The sequence below is a fragment of the Rhea pennata genome, chromosome 1 (assembly GCF_028389875.1).
Source record: "Rhea pennata isolate bPtePen1 chromosome 1, bPtePen1.pri, whole genome shotgun sequence".
Classification (NCBI taxonomy): Eukaryota; Metazoa; Chordata; class Aves; order Rheiformes; family Rheidae; genus Rhea; species Rhea pennata.
The window spans coordinates 54113515-54134066 of record NC_084663.1 but is presented as its reverse complement, the minus strand read 5'-3'; the positions used below and the strand labels follow the sequence as shown (position 1 = coordinate 54134066).

The following is a 20552-nucleotide window of genomic DNA, read 5'->3' as shown; positions in this document are numbered from 1 at the left end:
GAGTGCAGCATTGCAGTAAGTTGGGCCCTGCTCCAGTGATTAGTACTGGCCTTGTGCTGAACAAGTCTGAAGTAGCTGGAGAGGATATGTATACCTCTGGCTAGGAAACACTCTAATATACCTATGCTACAATTGTTGTCATGACCAGTGTCGATATTCCAGACACTAAAGTGATTACAGTTGGCACTGATCTTAAAAAGCATTTTCCCATGTATTTTATGTGCTGATTCTAAATGGATAGCTACTCAAAGAAGTATTTGTTAAAATAAAATAAAGAGCTACAATAAAAGAATGAAGACAGTTATTTTCATTAGCTTTTAAACAAAAAGTTTAAGTTAGTTGACAAAGTGGCAGCTCATACTCTTAGTGGGCTCCACATTGCTGCCACAGGCAGTTAGAAGATGATGAAACAGGGTCACAGACTTTCTGGCATTTTTGCCCTCTATCATAAAGGTACAAGGCAATGCAGGCCCTGTGTCCAGCACTAACAAATCCCGTCTAGCAAACACAAGGCATATGCACACCCTACAGCAGCGTTTCACACGCTAGCTAGGAGTTGGTGGGAGCAACATGGTCCTAAGGCAGCTCCTGGCTGAAAAACTTATGAAAAAAACCCATGGTCCAACAATGAGGTTCACACTTGCAGACTGTTCAGAATTTTCTCATGTGAAGTTTACTGAGGAAATTAACTGAAATTTTCCCTCCCTCAAAATACTCTTGTTCTCTCTCAAAATTAAAAGTCAGTTCAACTATTTTCAGTTACTTGGAACATATACACATTTCATTTCAGTCATGCCTAAGCAGAGTAATGTGAATATGACTGAAACAAAAACTGTCAATTATTCCTGTTTTGTAGCTTCCACATTCCTCAAAAAGCAAAACAAAAAATAAGGTCAGTAGCTTTTGAAGTTTAAATACATATAAATTGGTATTTTCACTTGTGCACTTTTAAAGTTCCATATATCAAACACTACTATTTCAGAAACAACTAAAATGCAGGAGAATGAACTACTGTTCTCAATAATTACAATACAAGTAGGAAGCAGATAATTTTGCATATAGGTGAACAGGCACTTTAAAGGACAAAAAAAAAAAAAAAAAACCCAAAAACAAACAAACAAAAAAAACGGCAACTCTTCCATGCCCTTTCATAACTGCACATTTTCACTGCTGACAATTATCTAACACCTGGCAAACATTAGTGCAGGCATAAGCAAAACTAGTTTGCAAAATGCCATTGTTCTTACTAATTCATCTCCATTCTGCTTTTGTGCAATATCGCTCCTTCCAGTGTAGTGTTAAATGAGAAATCTCTCTCTTCAGTTAAACCACATTCTGAGCTGACACACATGCTGTGAAAAAGTAATTATAAAAAAACCTTTTTTGACTGGTTCAGCAACACAGTCTTGTCAGTGCATGAATCTTAATTGTAAAATTCAATGTTTATCCTGAAAAAACGTTTTTCAAAACAGATTTAACTGCAGTCCCACTTACGTGCAGATCACATTTGTTGGCATATATTTTGTGGTTTAAAAGACACTGTTAGTTCTTGTTTCCTTCTTAATGCAGTGCTAGTCAATGGCTTCTGACAGCACTAGGTTTTATATACTAGGATTAGTTGCCAGGATCTCCATGCAGATGTGCCAGATGAGTTTCTGGTCCTTGCCCTTTGTTTCTTGAAGACATAGGAACTATGAATGCAACACAAGACTATTTGTTAATTTTTAAATTTTATATTTGTTAATATTTTTTAAAGATTTAATTTATTCTTCCTTAAGCCATGATTAAGATTCTCAGTTTCATTTTCCCAAGGCTAGATGGGCTAGCACATATTACAGAAACTGTATGTTCAGTCCATGTATTACAGCACATACGCAAAAAGAATAAACAAAGCATCACTTGACAGCTTTGCTGTGGGATGACCATAAAACAACAGTGGCTGACTTGAAAGTAACTCTACCTTCATCTTAGATCCAGGAACATTAGTAACTACAATAGAAGGTGACAGCAGGGAAAAAGGAGAAGTCAGAAATGTCTGAAAGGAATTTGGAAGAAAACCTAGAGGAAATAAAGAACAAGTGTAATGAACAACCTTCAAAGAAAGACTTGACTTTGCTACCTTTTAGCTCCTCTTCTTAGGTTACATCTGCAATAATTCTGGTTGGTATAACCTTTGGTATACAGATTTATTCTTTCCTGAGAAGATGTACTGTTAAGTTTCAATTAAGTAATGACAAATTAGGAGAACATTTCACATCTATTATAAAATAAAGATAAAACCTCACTCCAGAAGAGAATGCAAAATACAGATCTTGCATGAAATATAGTAATTATCTCATGGCCTTTAACTCTTCTTATTTTTTAAATATCCTGCATATTCTTCCTCAAACAGTAAAAAATTAATTGTTCTTAAGCACTCGCAATAGTATATGGCAAGAAAGAACTTTTATTTGATTTCTGGATTTTTTTTTTTTTTTTTGGAAAAGCTATTCCAGAAAGTTAGCTGACATTTTTGTTCCCTTTCATAAACAGACTCCAGCACACTCTAACTTTAGAATTCTAGGTGAAAACAAATTACTTCTCCCTCATTTGTGTTAGCACTATGCTACTTTCAAGGTCTTAATCTGACAGCTACAACAATACTCAATAAATAGCAAAGAGTACGTAAGAGCTCAGGCAAAATAACCCTAAAATAGCAATTGTAAGCAGCCCAACACTAGCAATATCTGTCATTCTTTTCAGCAGTTTTCAAGATATAAATGGTACTCTTTTGGAGACTTCACCTATTGGGTTTACTATTCAAAGAAATATGTTATTTCATCAATGTCTTTGCAATGCCATGAAAGAAATTATAACAAGAGCATTGTAGAAAGGCTTAGCACCTTACTATAAAAACTGGCATGCTGTCCTACTTAAACACTTGAGTAAAATCAGGACACCACCAGTGTCAGCACTCAGCTACTCTCTGTTCCTTTCCCTGGCTACGCTCTCTATGTCCTGTACTTTTTCTAATATTCCTTCTCTTTTCTCTGGTGCCCAAGTACCACTAATCTCACTCCTACCCTGCCATTTACCATGCTACTACGAGCTGATCTGAGGGGGCAGGGAAAATTAACCTTCTCTCACTTTCAGTTCACGGCTAATAAAGATGCATGCCCAACTGTGCACTGTCATCTCTAGAACAGATTACTGTAATTCATGCTATCTAAAGCTGATGCCAATAAGCAGGCTGCAATTGCTACAGGATGTACTGGCTTGCTTCCTCCATGGCTTAGGTCAACAGTGACACCTCAGGTTCTATTGTCAATTTTAGATTTCAGTTCAAGTCCTAGATAGTAATCTCCAAGCTCAAACTTTTAGTGCTCTAAAGATTGAATTACCATCTGTGAATATTAGAAATTTACACACTTCTTGAACAAAATGGATGACAAAGCTCCACATTTGAGAGTTGGAAATAAAACATTTTCAGTTGGGGGAATCAAGCTCAGAATGAACTTTCAGAGGATTTTAAAGAGATTCCAGGCTCTAATTATGTCTAAAAGATACTACAGAACCACCCTCTTTGAAGAAGTTCCTCTACAGTAGCAGAAGAGTACACAATTCTTTACTCCCTACCCTATGTTCAGCCCAAGACAACTACAAAACTAAAGAAACAGAAACAAAAGACAAAACTCATAGTTTGAGTTTTATCTTAAAAAAGCAAGAGTCAGAAGTTGACTGAGAACTTCATTATTATTAATTTTACTTAGAAAGCACTGAGATACTATAGTGATGGGAAACAGTATAAATTACTAAGATAAACAGGAAGTGATGGGTAACAAAATTAAACAACAGAAACACTTTTAGGCAATAAAACTGCCAGGGAATCTATTTTCCATTTCTCTTCTTTTAAACGATCCCATGCATGTGGAACTATAATAATGATGTGACTGCAGTGAACTCTATGCCTTGAAACTCAGATGCCTAATAACCAACTTATAAGGCAACAAGACCACCTACTAAGTCACCTAAAGTATGTAAATGGAGTTTTTGTCCACATCAGAGAGTGCTAAACTCCCTCGTATGCTTATTTTCTGATAATTTCACATCCTAATTACCATCATCTGCACTGGCTCAGAGACACAGAATCAGTCAAAAGAGCAATGAGGTTTTGCTGCTGGTCAGCATATGCTGGGTTTTATATTTAGAAATCAAGAGGAATTATTTTCCAGATGCCTCTTTCAGTTCCAACTGCTCCACCTGCCAAGATTTTTTTAGAAGGCAAAAAACATGATAGCTCTCCTGTTAAATGAAAAAAGCCTTTGTTCTAAAGTATACTTCATTCTTCTCCAAAACATCAAATCCCTTCTCTGGAAATCACTTTTAGTGTTCAAAACAACAAATTATCCTTTACATCAATCCAAGACATGCATCTCACCTTTCAAGGCTGCTTGTTCAGCCTGTGTATACATCCCCAGGAAAAAGTAGGTACAGGCAAGGTTCACCCAAACATCAGGACTGCAAGCTGGTTTCTTAGTCAAAGCCTCATATTCCTGCAACAAATGAGAGTTTTGATTTTTTTTTAAATCTCTAATACATACATTAAGTACCACTCTTTCTTTCATTATTTTGCAATATTATTAAATTATTCAGATCATCCAACTTATTCTCAAGATAATCTTCATAGTTCTTACAACTAAATTATTAAGTTTTGGCATAAAATATACTCCACTGGCTCTTTTCTGACCACAGCAATAGAACAGACAACAAAGACAAGCAGCACTGTGAATCTTTACCATAGCAGCACAAATGCCGCCTAATATTGTAATAGTTTTAAAAATAGCAAAGGAACCAACGTTTCCTCAGTCTTTTCTGACCCTTTCTTAATTACTGCTCCAGTCAAAGCCTGGGAGCCATAAACACTAGGGAAATCCCTTTGTGAATACTTAGTGGAGCACCTCTTAAACTGTAAAAAAATCTGTAGGTAGCAGCTTAGTATAGATTAAAATACAAGCCTAGAAATAGGCACTAGCCTAGAAATACAAGCACTATTAAACAGTGCTTAACATCATCACTTCCCATTTTAAGATTTATAGCAAACAGCCATCGAATTCTGAAATTTCTTACACATCGACATTCATTACATATCCTTTAACACTGTCATGTACACTGCTTCCCTTCCTGTTACTTGTGAAAAAGTAAAAGCCTGAGCAGATCAATCTTTCAATCTTTTTTTAATGAAAAAAACCCTTTGCAGATACTGACCAGTGATACTCCTGAAAATAAATATCTTTGCATACAAGGTACTAAAAACAGAGGCAGGGAGCTCCCTCAATGCCATTTTTCCCCTCTGTCAAGCGTCTGTTAAATTATTATGAAGGACCAGCTCCGTGAAAGTGCCTCCTGCTGGTGTTCCCACCAGCCATGCCCAACAGGCAGCGTAAGGCAAATAGGCTGGGTCATGCCAGGCCGTCACCTCCCTCACACATCCCATTGCCAACTCCACACTCTTCTCTGAAACATATGAGTTGGGATTTCTGTTTCCCTGGTGAGAGTTTACCATATTGGCGGAATTCCTCTTCCCTTTGGGGGAAAGGCAGAGATATATAGTGCTAGATAAGCTAAGGCCATGCCCAAACGGCAGTGACTCCCCAGAATAGACATGCTGATGACAACAAAGTTTATAGTTTGCAACCATAAAGGTTTTTTTCTGTTGCCAAGTGAAAGTAAACAGCACTCCCAAACAAAGAAGCTATCGGTAAGGTGTGTCCTTGAAAGCTGGCCCAGTGTCACTAGTACGTCAGAGGCTAGCTGTCCTTCAAGACTTTAAAAAAGAAAAATCAAAATCCTCAAAGAAAACTTGTACAAATAGACCAACTCTTCCGATGGAGGCCAGTTCAGTTGTCACACAGGTCTGTCACAGAGCTCTGAGGGACAGGCCATCGTTATTTATCAGGACCATATGGAATATTTCAAAATGCATTCAGATTAAATGCACCCAGAGGTCTCTTCAGGCTATGGCTTCAGGCAGATTAATTAGAAAAGACAAAGTGCGTAAACACAAGTCACATTCTGGCTTGGCTGTTCAAAGCAAGTAATAAATAGACACTGCCGTAGCAGTACCAATGTGAATCTGTGGAAACACAGTAAATAAAAAAGATGATCATTTGTCCTCCCTACCTTGTAGTTCTGGGCCACGAGCCCAGACTCTGCTGTTGCCCATTTACTCATTGAAGGGCATTCAACATTACCATCCCTCAAATAATACTCCACAGGAGAGGTTTGCTACCTCCTCTCCAAAAACCTCCCATGGCCTTCCCAGCAGTTAACCTGCAGCACACTTTGGCCAACCAGGAGCACAGCAGCTTCTTGTTGTTTCACCTTTCTCTGCTTTTCACCCTAATACAATACACAGGCACATACATCTTTCTGTAGATCCATGCTGCCGGGATGACTGCTTAACAGTACAGATACCTACTGACAATATCGAGGGCACTGAGCAGAACCATGCTGGACTCAGTACTTGTCTGGATTCTCCAAGCACATAAATATAGGCCCTGAAGAGCCAAGAAACAGGCAGGCCAACCTGTGGAGCTGTATCACAAGTGCTTAAAGGAGGTAAAGAGATGTTTATTGTACCCTATTTTTTACATTCTTCAGCTCGATCCATTATTTACTTTCTGCTTCAGCTATCAGGAAGTTAAGCGTTCCTGATTTCTCATATTTCTACTAAAAGCACTGGAGCAAGGCCAGATATTCCTCATGGATGAGCTGTTACCTCAGTATACCCGTGTTCCTTTCATGCTTCACTATTTGACCAAAGTAATCCGGAGCCAAATTGGAGTAGGCAGCAGGTGTTGCCCAGTTAAGAAGTGGAATGGTTCCCAAATCCTTGCTAGGAGGGAAACAGCAGATCACAAAGACTGTCTGAAGCTCTGGCTGTGATTTGTGAGAATTCGAAAGAAACAGAAACAATGCATTAAAGGCTCTGACCAAGAGGTCATGTTCTGTCCTCATACGTGCAGCTGGTTGGCCAACATGGCTTGCCTGTGCAGGAGGACTTCTAAGCATTTCCATATCTGGAAGCAGTGTCATGCCAGCATCCCATCTACCTAAGCCAAATCTGTGTCTGTGGAGTGTCAGTGTGAAACATGTTCCTAGTAATGTGCCTGTCCTTGCCAATTAAATTGTCAGTATCTCAAATATGTCTTATAACCCTCACATTCTTAGGTCCTAGCTGCCTCATAAGATAAGGCAGCCCAAAAGGACTTAAGTTCTGATTCCGGTCCTTTGGTAATGTTAATTTTTTTCTGGAAAGGTTTAAGATCAGTGCTGTGAACCAGTTATGGTAGGAAGAGTCTTTTTTTTTTTTTTTTTTTTTTTTTTTTTTTTTTTTTTCCCCATTCATTAGGGATAACAGAGGTGGCAGGCTCCAGAAGACTGATTTGATCTTGCTATCCTAAGAAGAAATTGGCCACCCTCTTGTTAGTAAAAAATCTGTTTAATCTGTTTGTGAATGTCAGAAGTTAGGCAGTCTCTGGGGAAGGACGGTGACCATGACTGCTGCAATGATCTGGTACACCACCACTTGTAAATTGGTGCACAGCGCCAGTGGTGATCCCACCGGGTCACTGTCAGTGGTATATCCTTTGAGAAAGGCATCTGCTTACTAAGAAGGGAGAAGTGTGATCCTAGTCAAGCTAATGGTCTCTGCCTAGAGATCATCTGTTAGTGTGCCTATGACAAGAGAAGACCCACATGTGGATGTGCCAGATATTTTGCTATCATTCTCTCTGGACATATTCCTGGAGATGGGGCTCTGTCTCTTTCATTTTTTTCCACTTTTCACAGTAGGTGATGACATCTATTTTACCCCAACTCCTAAGCCTACCCAAAAGCTGCCATGCAACCAGTGTGCCTACCTCACCGCGACAGTACCATTATAGATGAAAAGATTATTAAGCAGCAGAATTTCTGTGGAATCCCACCAGCTGTGAGAGACGAGCCAAGGTGTTAAAGAATATTGGACTAAGGCTGTCTAGAATTGGTCGTTCAGCACTTAGTATAACTTGCTTAGCATTAGTAGTTAAGATTGCTGAATCCTTGGGCCACAAGCTGTGAACTTTTCATCAGTTAAGGAAAAGAAGGCCCCAAATCTGGTTCAAGCTAGAAAGATAAGGAAGCCTAATTGTCTAACAAGAGAAGCTGCAGCTGCAGAGATAAGAGAGAAATTCTTTACAGCCTGCTTAGACACAATGAAGGGACCAAATGAAACAGGAGAACACCCCAGATCTAAATTTTACAATTGGTCCAAACCATCACGTGAGGGACAGGGAAATTTAGAGTGTAAGTGCCCAGGAATTTCTTTTTCAGGGTCTCTCTTTGGAGGCACTGAGTTCAAGCTTTAGTTTCTGCACATGTGCCCTTAAATCTTATTTTACTCTAATTTTGGTTCAAACGTCTGCTTCTGTGGAAACCTAGGTTCGGACCCTGTTATGGAGGCCAGCAAGCCTAATTTTTCATAACAGTTTGGTGACCACCATTGGGACCTCTCGTCTCCAAATGATCATCTGGCGCCATCAGGTGAGTTCACCTGGGATCTTGGGCAATGAGAGGCACCAAAAGGGTGAGTCTTAAATTACCGACCAAATTCTAAATTTTGGATCGATAATGTGATCATGAGGGAAAAAAAAAGAGAGAGAGAGAGAGAGAAAGGAAAAATAAAGGGAGCTCTGGAGAGGGTTAGAGTCCCTCTCAGAAAAAGGGAGCTCCAGAGGGGGTTAGAGTCCTTCTCAGTAGGGAGTATAAGGGTGAGCTTGAGTCTCTCCCCTGCTGCAGCTTTTCAAAAGGTGCGCAGCCTAATCAGCGTAAGGTGCACTAGCAATGGAAAACACACCTGACGTAAAGAAGGGGATGCCCTTAGCTGAGGTACTGGAAAATTGGAAGAAGATTGTCAGCTTGTCGAAAGAGCGCACAGTTACATTATGCCAAGAAGACTGGCCGTTCGCAACAAAAGAGGGTAATCCAGTGCAGCGGTGGCCACCGCAATGGACTTTTGATCAGGAAAAATTAACTCTTCTGTGATATCATCTAGAAGATAGATTTCCAGCTCAAATGGATTACTGGTATGTTTGGGATAATTGAGCTTGGGTGCGAGAGCATTCGAGCCAAAGTGGAAGGAGGAAAGGAACCCTGCCAAAAGTAACACTTGCATGGGCAGAAACCTATACCCCAGATAGAGCTCAAAAAATTTCTGCTCCATTTTATACGCCTGACAATCTACCTGTTGTTCCTTCTCCTCCTCCTCCATCCTCTTTACTGGCTGCCGGACTCTATCCTATGATCTCTAACGCGCTAACTAACCCTGCTGCTTTACTGCCAGGGGGAATGGGAAGGGCCAACCCCCCTACTCCTGTGCTGCATGTGTTTACTAACCAGCCCTGGTGACCTAGTTTTGTGGGGAAGTAAAATGCTGAGGTTAATGTAAGATGCTGAGCAGTGCGCCCAGCTGTTTTCTAACATATGCACAGGATACAATCTGAGCGGGGGAGATACCCAAATTCTTTTGAAGGAATTATTCCAACCAGATGAGCAAGATAAAATGGTTAATAAGGATGCTCAGCAGGCTGGAGGGAATAGAAACCCCTGGCCAGGAAATGATCCAAACTGGGATTATAATAATGCAGGAGATAGAGCCACGTGCCAAACAGGACTCTGCAATTTAATAGAAGCAATTAGGGCATGTGGTGAGTTAGGAGTAAATTGGATTAAAGCACAAGAATGTAGACAGTGACTAGATGAACACCATAGTGACTTCTAGGGACGACTTCAACAAATTCTGCTAAAATATGGGGGAATGACCACACAAAACTTCAATGATTCACTTGCAATTAGTGTTTTTGTAGATCAGGCGGCCCCTGATATATGAAAGTATTTTAAAGAGCATTCGCCAGCTTGGGAAGCGGAGACTTTACAAGAGATTTTAAGTGTAGCAGTATTTGTTTATGAGGGGTGAGAAGAAAAACAGAAGACTGAGCAAGTAAAAGCAAGCAAGCAAGCAAAAGAACAAGAAGCATATTTACTGGCAGAAGCTCTAGCAAGAAATTTGCAAGTAAAAGAAAGGGGTTGAGGAAGGGGAAGACTGAGCCCAGGGTCCCAGCCAAGGCCTGGAAACCAGGGAAGGAATTTAGAATGGGGCAAAGGGAGAGAGTGTTTTTATTGTGGGAATTTAGGACATTTACAACAGGAATGCCCCTTTCAGCTGTGAGGCCTAACTAGGGAAGGAAATTATCAATGCAAAGAGTTAGTGCAAGAAAGAAATCATTCACAATGACTAGAGGAAGGAGGTTCTGACAACTCTTGGGGGTTGAAGGAGTTAGGGATTTTTAGTATGTGTATTCACTTAGATCAAAAGGGACGCATAATAGGAAAAGTAGAAGGACAAGAAGTCGAATTTTTAGTGGATACAGGAGCTACATTATCTCTTTTAAATTTTACCCCAAGAGGATCCAAAACCAAAGATAAGGTATTAATAGAAGGAATCACTGCACGAGGGGAGAAAAATTTAAGTAGACCCCTATTAGTAACAATAGGGAACAAAAGTGTATGGGGAAGATTTCTATTAGTCCAAGAACCTCCAGTATATTTGCTGGGAAGGGATCTTTTGCAAGGACTAGATGTAGAATTGTGCTTATCATCCAAGGGAATTGATTTAGTAATTATGGGAATGAGTGTAATAACCAACAATCCGAACTCCAAAAATCTGAACTCCAGAGTGAATATACCCAATATGTTAAAGTCAGTACCAACAGCACTATGGAGTAAAACCAGTATTGATGCTGGATTATTAGTATCAGCCCAACCTGTAGTCACAGAAACAAAGGAAGGAGTCCCACCATCTATAAAGCAATATCCTATTCCATAAGAAGCTGAAAAAAGTATACAGAAGCAAGTAGACTGATATTTAGCTCAGGAGGGTTTTAAAGTATGTATACTCCCATACAATACTCCCACACTTCCTGTAAAAAAAGAATACATTAGATGAAGATCAGGATCCAGAATACTGCTTTATACAAGATTTGCAGGCTATCAATCAACATGTGGTGACTCCTCACCCAATGGTACCTGATCCATCCACTATACTTTTGCAAATACTGTATTGGGCAAAATATTTTACTGTATTTGATTTAACAGCTGCTTTCTTTAGTACCCACTCGCTGAAAGTAGCCAACCCTTATTTGCCTTTACGTGGAAAGGGCAACAGTTAACATGGACATGCCTCCCACAAGGGTTCAAAGGGTCTCCCACCATTTTTTCATGAATATCGAGGAATGATTTAAAGGACGTCAAATGACCAGGGGCATCAGCTCTACCGCAATATGTGGATGACTTGTTCATAGCAAGTAAAGATGAAAATACCCGTATAACAGAGACTGTACATCTATGTATTGCTTTAGCAGAAAAGGGTCACTGTGCATCTCCTTCTAAACTGCAGCTGTGTCAACAAGAGGTAAAATACTTAGGGTTCATTCTAAGAGAAGGGCAATGACTAGTAGACCCAGAAAGGGTAGGTGCTATAATAAAACTAAACCCCCCCCCAACTAATAACAAAGAAACAGTTACAAGGATTCCTTGGAGCTGTGGGATTTTGCAGGCTATGGATTCTGGGGTTGGGAGAACTAACAAAACCCCTGATAAAGGCAACTAAGAATGAAGAGACAGAACCAATTGCACGGGGCCTTGAAAGAGAACAAGCTTTCAGAACCACAAAAGGAGCTTTGATGTCTGCACCTGCTCTCGGGCTCCTGAATTATACAAAGCCCTTCAATTTGTATGTATCTGAATGTAAAGGGATTGACAGTGGAGTAGTAACACAGAAATTAGGACTTCATCAGAGACTGATAGCATATTATTCTGTCCAACCAGACTCAGTTGCAGCAGGGGCACCAGCTTGTATCGAATCTGTGGCAGCAGCAGCAGTCAGAGTAGAAGAAAGGCGCACCCTCATTGTGGGACACTGACTGTTTATATCCCACACGAAGTGGAGATACTGCTAAAACAGTATGCAGCCCAAGCACTATCTCCATAACGAGCACATTGATCCTTATGGCAGATAATACAGTTCTGAAAAGATGCAATACCTTAAATCCAGCCACTGTAATACTGCTACTGGATGACGAAGAACACCATCAACGTGAACAGGTGATGTGCACCTCCAGTAAACCAAGGACTGATTTAACTGATGTACCTTTGCAAAATCCAAATCTAGTTCTATTTGTAGACAGCTCATCCTACTACCTGCATGGACAACGACGAACTGGGTATGCTGTAGTCAGTCAGGAACAAGTAATAGAGGCAGAACCACTCCTGCACGAATAAGTGCACAAGGAGCAGAGCGGATGCTTTTGGGAAAATGAAAGCAAGTTAATATCTACACCAACTCTTGATATGCCTTTGGGATATATCAGGCAACTGGGATGTTATGGAAAGAACGAGGGTTTTTCACATCTTCAGGAAGGAAAGTAGCAAATGAAGAAGAAATACGCAATTTACTGGAATCAATCCAACTGCCTAAAGAAATTGCTGTAATGCACTCCCAGTCCACACTACAAACACCACAGAACTTAGTAAAGGAAATACATGAGCTGATGCTGTGGCAAAAGCTGCAGCCCGGCAACCTATAAAAGAATGCAGGGTTGCAATTCCTATGGGGAACCAGAGTGAACGGCCGAATTTAACAAACACCAAAACCATGTATGAAGAAGACTACTCTATAGCAGAAAAGAAACAATGGGAAAAGTGGGAAGCAAAACAAGATCATGATGGAGTATGGACAATTAGAGGAAAACCAATTCTACCAAAAAATATGTATTTACTGTGGCTAGATGGTTCCACAGTAAAGCCCATGGAGGAGTAGAAGCCGTGGCTAGCCAAGCGAAAAAAAGTATGAGTGGCTCCAGGGATTTATATTGCTGCAAAAAGAATAACTAACAGTTGCCCCACTTGCCAAAAGTTCTCTGAAAAAAAAGACAAAATTCGGAACGAGGAGGCAGGCCATGGGCCTACTTTCCTTTTCAAAGACTACGAATAGATTATGCGAACATGCCATCTGCCCATGGGTACAAACACTTGTTAGTAATAGTAGATCAGTTATCAGGCTGCATAGAAGTTTTCTCAACAAGAAAGACTGGTGCAGGAGGGGTAGTAAAAGCCTTACTAAAGGAAATCATACCCAGGTACAGAGTTCCAGAAACTATTGATTCAGACAGGGGCACTCATTTTACAGCAAATATAAGTAATCAATTATATGAATCACTAGGAATAAAAAGAAACCTACATACCCCTTGTCACCCATAGTCTTCAGAAAAGGAAGAAAGAGTAGAATGTTAAAAGAAAAAATAACAAGGTTATACACACACATCAGTCTCAAATGGCCGGAGGCTTTGAACTTAGTTCTATGGGATGTTCAAAATGTTCCATGACAACCCATAGGAATAACACCAGCGGAAATTCTCTTTGAGAGACATTCAACGGTACCAGGAACTTATATTCCCGCTAAGACCAGCTTATTGGATGGAGATGAATGGATGACACAATATGTATTAGCTTTACAGGAACAATTTAAGGCTTCACAGAATCAGGCTCAGTGGTTTCAGCCAGTACCATCAGACCTTCAAGTACGTGAATGTACTTTGCCGAAGTACTTCAAGTACTTTGCCTGGAGACGAAGTATTAGTGAAAGTATTCTCACGAAAAACTAAATTGGAACAAAAACGAGAAGGACTCTACATTGTATTGTTAAGTTCTTATTATGCTGTTAAAATTATAGAAAAAGAGAATTGGATTCACCACTCACACATGAAACAAGTGGCGGACCAAGGAGTACAGTGGGTGTCACTACAGAGCAATGAAGACAGCTAAGCATACTCCAGGAATGTACCTAATCTTGTTTCTATCCACAGGTTCCAGAAGTAATCTCTGGCTTGCTTATGACAACTAAGAGTTGGAAAGCGAAATTCAGTGTGAATGCTATCATCCTGTTCACTTAGTAACTGAGTCTTGCGGCCCACCTTCCTGGGAAACTATCAACAGCAGTGGTGCAAAACAAAATTAGTACATGATGGATTTTTCCTTCCTTTTAACAAGGTAGCCTGTTAAAAATTTCCCCATTGAAACAAGTCTTTATTTTCTTTTACAGCACCCCAAGGATGGCAGACAAAAGTGCTGTGTTCATGTTGCTATTCCAAATCCTGACCATATTACTCCTCCTAGCCCATGGCCAGAGAACCCTAGAGTGGCCATGGTCCCAAGCCCATGTTAAGAATATTGGAAGTACGAGACTGAATTCTAATAAAAGGTTAAACCTCTCAACTGTGGTCATGCACAGAACTGAAGTATACTTAGAGAATGAATGGAGCTGGGATAGTACTAACCGACTCCCCCAATTCCAGGACAAGAAATAAAGATAGGATGACAGATGGTGAATGGGTCCTCCCATGAAAAGGCAACTCAGATGTCTGTGACTGACATCAATTCAAAAGAAAAGGAAGGGAAAATCTGTGTCACTGAAAGACTACAATGCTGGTACAATTTTACCTTAATACAACCTGTTTTTGTAGTTTGCCTCTGGTCCTGTCACAGTGTGGGGCTATCTTTTGAGTTTAAAATATGCATTACTGAGCTTAGTAAAACAACATCCTCCCTGACTAGCTGGGACCCCATCATGAATACCTCTTCTGTTATAAGGGATACGAAAAACTTAACCCCACAAATTTCTAAAATTGGACTGTATGTGATCAAAAATACAGGACAACATGAGTATTATTTAATCTATCATGATCTCTTAAACAAGTAGAATTATTACCACAAATTATTATCTCTGCAATCAAACCAATCTGTTCACCATTTCCAAGTGCATCCTATGTGGGGCAGACAGGATGGTTGTCTAGGTGAACCCTCACCTCTCCAAAACAAACAAGGAGAGATGTGACTGGTACAGAAACAGGACTGGGAGTCCTAAATAGCATAGATGCTCAAGTGCTCATAAATAAGTTAAGCACAACAACAAATGACTTGTACAAATTAAAACATCCACTGAAGTCTTCTCTTTTGGCCTTGGGAACTAACCAATGGCTTTCATCTGAAATATTGCCTCAATGGGAAAAAATTAATGAAAAAGACCACCAACTGATAGTGGATGCACTTGGTGCAGCTCTAATTAATGTTTCATTAGCTCTTAAGTTGTATCCAACCTCAACTATGGATGCAATCAATGATAGCAGCAATTATAGGAGAAGGTGAAGAGGGCGCCTTACCCACTAAAATTCAAAAGGTAATTTGGGATAATGTAACTAAATTTGAAAAGAAATTCCGATCTTGGTGGTATTTAGTCAATTTTACTTATAACCCCATCAACAATAATGCTCCAGCTTTTGTCTTAACAATATGCAATGCCTTGGTTTACATTATATACCCAATCATTGCACTGGGAATAAATCACAATGGAACAATACTCTGTCCATTAGAACACAGAGTGTGGGCCCAGCGAAACAGAAACAGATGGCAAACTGGCATGTGTTGTACAGAAACAACAAGGATTCATTTGTGAAACTAAAACCATCAAAGCCCAAGACATTTGTCTTGATACTGAACAAAACATTTGTCATTTTGAAATACATCCTGATGAAATTCCTGAAAGTATACTTGTATATATTGGAAAAGGATGTGTTTGTATGAGAACCCTCTGTGATCTTATACTTGTAAGTGATGTTACTGTAGATACAAGTAATCACTCAAATATTTGTGTTTGCAACTTTACGAAGATTATTGGATGTGACTTAACTATTCAGCTCCTGTTACATCTTAGCAGTGACTCCAGTCTAACTATACATTAAGTCAGGAGTTGTTGCCTGTCCCAACCGGAATGAATCTAACACTGGTGAAAAAACTACTACAACGTGATGACCTGTATCAGCTGCTAGAACACATCTGGATTAATGGAAAAAAAAAACTAATTATGGTTCACCACAATGCAGAAGAAATACATCATGTCCTAGAAAGGCTAAAGAGAGATGGAGAGCATCACTGGTGGGAAACTCTCTTGGGGTGGTCACCAACTGCAACAGGAACTTGTAATTGCATGTTGCACCCAGTAGTAGTCATATTAAGTTTAACCATGGTAGGTCTATTACTTACAGTAATACTATACATAAAATTATGGAAAGTATTAATTTGCCTCAAAAAACTTTGGGAACTCTGTTTAAAATGTTAGCAGGAATGCATAAAAAAAGGGGGGGAGGACTGTTAGAAGAATATTGGACTGAGGCTGTCTAGAATTGGTCAGTTAGCACTTAGCATAACTCGCTTAGTGTTAGTAGCTAAGATTGCTGAAGCCTTGGGCCACAAGCTGTGAACTTTTCACCAGTTAAGGGAAAGAAGGCCTCAAATCTGGTTCAAGCTAGAAAGATAAGGAAGCCTAATTGTCTAACAAGAGAAGCTGCAGAGATAAGAGAGAAATTCTTTACAGCCTGCTTAGACACAATGAAGGGACCAAATGAAACAGGAGAAGACCCCAGATCTAAATTTTACAATTGGTCCAAACCATCACGTGAGGGACAGGGAAATTTAGAGTGTAAGTGCCCAGGAATTTCTTTTTCAGGGTCCCTCTTTGGAGGCACCGAGTTCAAGCTTTAGTTTCTGCACGTGTGCTCTTAAATCTTATTTTACTCTAATTTTAGTCCAAACATCTGTTTCTGTGGAAACCTAGGTTTGGACCCTGTTATGGAGGCCAGCACGCCTAATTTTTTATAATACAAGGACTGGGAATGTATACTAGACTAAACACTTTCACTTGCTGGCACTCAAGATTGTGAATCACTCTAGACTGTGTGTAGTGTTACTCTAGAGAATTTTACCCATAGCTTTTGATCTACAGAGCTCTCAGCACACCCCAAAGAGTGTTAGAAAGTCTAGAGAGCATAAATAATCAAGGAGTTTATCCTTGACAGTGCCAACAAGGCCTCTATAACATAGCAGTGAGGATAGAACATTACACTTCAACCTTGAAGTTGATAACTGAATACATAAATATATAACTGAAAGGGAATTAAATCAGTCTCCAGAGTCCATTCACTATCCCTTGATTATTAGGAAGTAGGGAAGTACAAGCGCACCATGTTGTGTCCCAAAAGAAACTAGGTCAAGATGCACAAACTCATTTCTCGTGTCACCAAACTAACAGAGGTATCAACTCATTACTATGCCAAAATTAATATGAAATCTGAAAATAGAGGCCCTGTGATCTCGCACTAAAAAACAATCCCCAAACCTCACCAAATCCCTGAAATACAACCCCCTTTTAATATTCCTATTAGTGCAGAAAGACTTTGTGTATCATAGTTTACAAATCTGAATCAAGAGCACCACCTAGCGGTGAAGTAAACACCACAGAAAAATCTGATCTTTGCAAAAATGACGTGGTTATTCTTTCACTGAATATGGAAATCTACTGCCAACAAATGTTTCCTCTTCAATTTTTCTATAGCAAAAGTAAAGTGGAATATCTTTGTGAACCTACTTGGAAGGTTTAGAAAAATAAATTCAATTTCAGCCTCATATTTGAACCTTGTGTATGTGACCATGCATCACTATAGTTAAACACCTAATTTTATCTAAAAGGAAAAATTTCATCATTGTGCCACAATCTACTCCTCAATAGTTTATTTTCTTTTTCATTAATACTTCAAATTATCACCCATTTTAAACATTTCTCCCAGTGAAGGCAAGATAAAAGGCTATGAAATGCCCAGAGCATACCTATATTTCACAATGGATTGTGATGAAGACCTCCCCCAGCTAAAAAAGACTGAAATCAGTAAGCCTAACTGGTACAATGCAGTATTATGTGGACCCAACAATTTAGATCTGCAGAAATACACCAATGAGACAAATACTATTCAAATAGACCATTTTGTTTCCAGATCTTCTCTAGCTTATGCGCCGCCTCTGTGGCATCTCCAAACCACACTCCACAATGCTCCCTGTTCTGGTATGCAAAACTGATTCTAGCCTAGATTCTTTGCACTCAGCATATGCCTAGCCCCAGAGGTATATAGCAAGCTAGGCAACACAAATCTGTTAGACTTCTACAGAGAAATATGCAACCAAAAAGAAAAGATGATCCCAGTGACTCTGGCAACAAATTCATTGATAGCAAATCGATTGGCAACAAATTCAGTTTCAGTGAAGACATAAATGAACATAAAAGAAAAAGAATAGCATAGGGACTCATGCACAAAAGAGATACAGCAGCACCTGATGGTGCAAATATTGATAATTTACACATATTTGAGTAATCAACATTTATTTTAGTGACTTAAAACTTTCAAATAATAACAATGTTTTATTTTATCTAACATAAGAAAATACATAGAAAAACAATAAAGTACATGAAAGGGCCAGAAATATCAACCTGGGAAGTAAAAATGGAAAACACAGAACATGCATATTACACATTAGGTACCTGATGAAGCTGAAGACATAGCTAAATCTAAAAAACCAAAACTGTGGAAGGTTACCTACAAAAAGGGAATGGAAACTTTAGGTCATGTACTATGACATTAGAAAGTGCAAATTAGGCTACTGAGTAAATACTAAATCAGATAGTAGACAAGGTTAAAAAAAAGTCTGTTTTCATCATCGAATACTTCTTTCGCAATCCAAGTGTGGGCTTTCCACATCACTGGCCTTATTACTGTACGTTTGCTTATATTCGAATGGCCTGTCAGAATTCTTCCTTGTTACAGGGTATTTCCCACCCGCTGTCATGGCTTTAGGACAGCCTCCCGCTTCCCTGCGCCAGGGAGCAGAATCGCCTCGCCTCGCCTCGCCTCACCTCCAGCGCTCTCTTGTAGTCCCCCAGGTGAAAGGCGGAGTATCCGATCCACAGGTCGGCATCCTCCTGCTGCTCACCCACTTGCCGCTTGAACTGCGCGGGGAGGAGAGCGCGTCAGAACCCCGCCCGCTGGCGAGCGCCTTGTAACCGCCACACAGGCTCACCCACAGCAAGCCCGTTAGTCAAAGGTGACGCTAGGCCAACTTATTTCAGGATAACCTGACAAGCGGCGTGGGGCTGGCCCCCCGAGGGAAGCGGCACGCTGCTCTCTCTCCCACGGGCGGGCGAGACCGTCCCGCGCGAGCGGTGCCGCGGCTAAAGCGGGCGCAACGGGCCTAACTGCTCGGAGGGCGGAGGCGGGAAACACCGCGCTGGAGAGGGGGCCCGGGGGAGCCCCAGCCCCGGTACATGCTCTTCCCCCCTCCCGCCGCCGCTCCGTGCGGGGAGGGGGACAAGCCCTCCCCCTTCGCCCCGCCGCGGCCGTTACCTCCAGCAAGGTGATGGCGCCGGTGAAATCCCGCACGGCCAGGAGCTCCTCCAGCTGCGGCACCTTCTTCCCTTTCTTCCTCCGCCGGTCTCCCGGCGGCGGGGCGCCCCCCACGGCCGGCTTGGCCCGGGAGAGCATCTGGGCAGGGAGCGGAGCGGGGCGGAGAGTCAGAGCGGGGCCTCGCCGAGGCGCCCCTGCCCTGAGTTGGGGGTCACGCCGCGCCCGCCCCGCGCCCCCTTCTCTTTCCTCTTTCCTCTTCCCTTTTCCCTTCCCTTCCCGCTTCCCTTCTCCCTTCCCCGCTGCCTCTCACCATCCTGCCGCCGGGCCCAGGCTCTGCGCTCCGCCGACCACTCCGTTGCCGTGGTAACGGCGGACGGCGGAGGCGCGGCACCGAAGAGGCGCCGGCTGGCGCCTGGCGCCGCCCCCCCCACGGTTCCGCGGCGCTGCGGCGGCCCCCGAGGCAGCGGCGGGGGCGTGGCCAGGCGGCCGTCGGTGCCCAAGATGGCGCCGGGGCAGGGCAGAGCAAGAGGGGGGAGTAGGTGTGTTGGGGGGGGGGGGACTGGGGGACGCTTTCTGTGGCACCAGAGCAGTGCTGTGGGGATGTCGCGGCGCTCACGGCAGGGCTCAGGGTGCTGAGGGCGCAGTCACCCTCCCTGCAGGCTGTGGCGCGGCGGGGAGGTCGGGGGGTGCACAGCCGTGTGGCCACTAACCACCGTGCTGGCAGGGTCAGCACCCGTGTTCAGGGGTGTACTCCAGTACACGTCATGTCTCATGGTGAGTCCACGTGATCTTGTTAAAATGTGTGCTGCCAGTTTAAATAACAACCATATACCTGCAAATCAATCTTAGAGGTTGCAGGACTTCAGCCACTACCGCTCAAGAAACAAGGAGTGAACAAAATGATGTGGTCTACGTCATAGTTTTATTATCCCTTTATGGCCGCTTTTCCTCTTAATTAGTCTCACTCGTCAAAGGAAGAGTTGAAAAAGAGATCTAAAAATATCAAATGATACCAGGGATGAAAAATGAAAAAAAGAGAGTGTGGTGAGATAGTACATCGAGCAGAGCAGTGTCCACTGTTAGGAGCGGCCAGATCCAGTAGCCTGATAGAGGTGAGGCTACCACAGCTCCATATTCCCAGTTCCAGAGAGTATCAGGATGGAACATCTATTCCCAGTAGTCACACATGTACAC

General features: G+C 41.6%; 1 protein-coding gene across 4 annotated transcripts in view; it reads right to left on the bottom strand.

Moving 5' to 3' along the window:
• IFT56 (intraflagellar transport 56) overlaps positions 1-19770 on the bottom strand; it is a 61222-nt gene extending 41452 nt beyond the window's left edge. For 3 of the 4 annotated variants that reach the window (XM_062568649.1, XM_062568658.1, XM_062568667.1), the window contains exons 1-4: positions 19669-19770; positions 19359-19496; positions 18872-18964; positions 4418-4532 (exon numbers count right to left, since the gene is read on the bottom strand). In XM_062568649.1, the coding sequence (XP_062424633.1) occupies positions 4418-4532; positions 18872-18964; positions 19359-19496; positions 19669-19671 (349 nt within the window). In that variant the 5' untranslated portion in view covers positions 19672-19770. Of the gene's footprint in view, positions 1-4417; positions 4533-18871; positions 18965-19358; positions 19497-19668 lie in introns of those variants that run through there. The other variant, XM_062568675.1, reaches the window with a different exon arrangement.
• Positions 19771-20552: the final 782 nt, after the last annotated feature.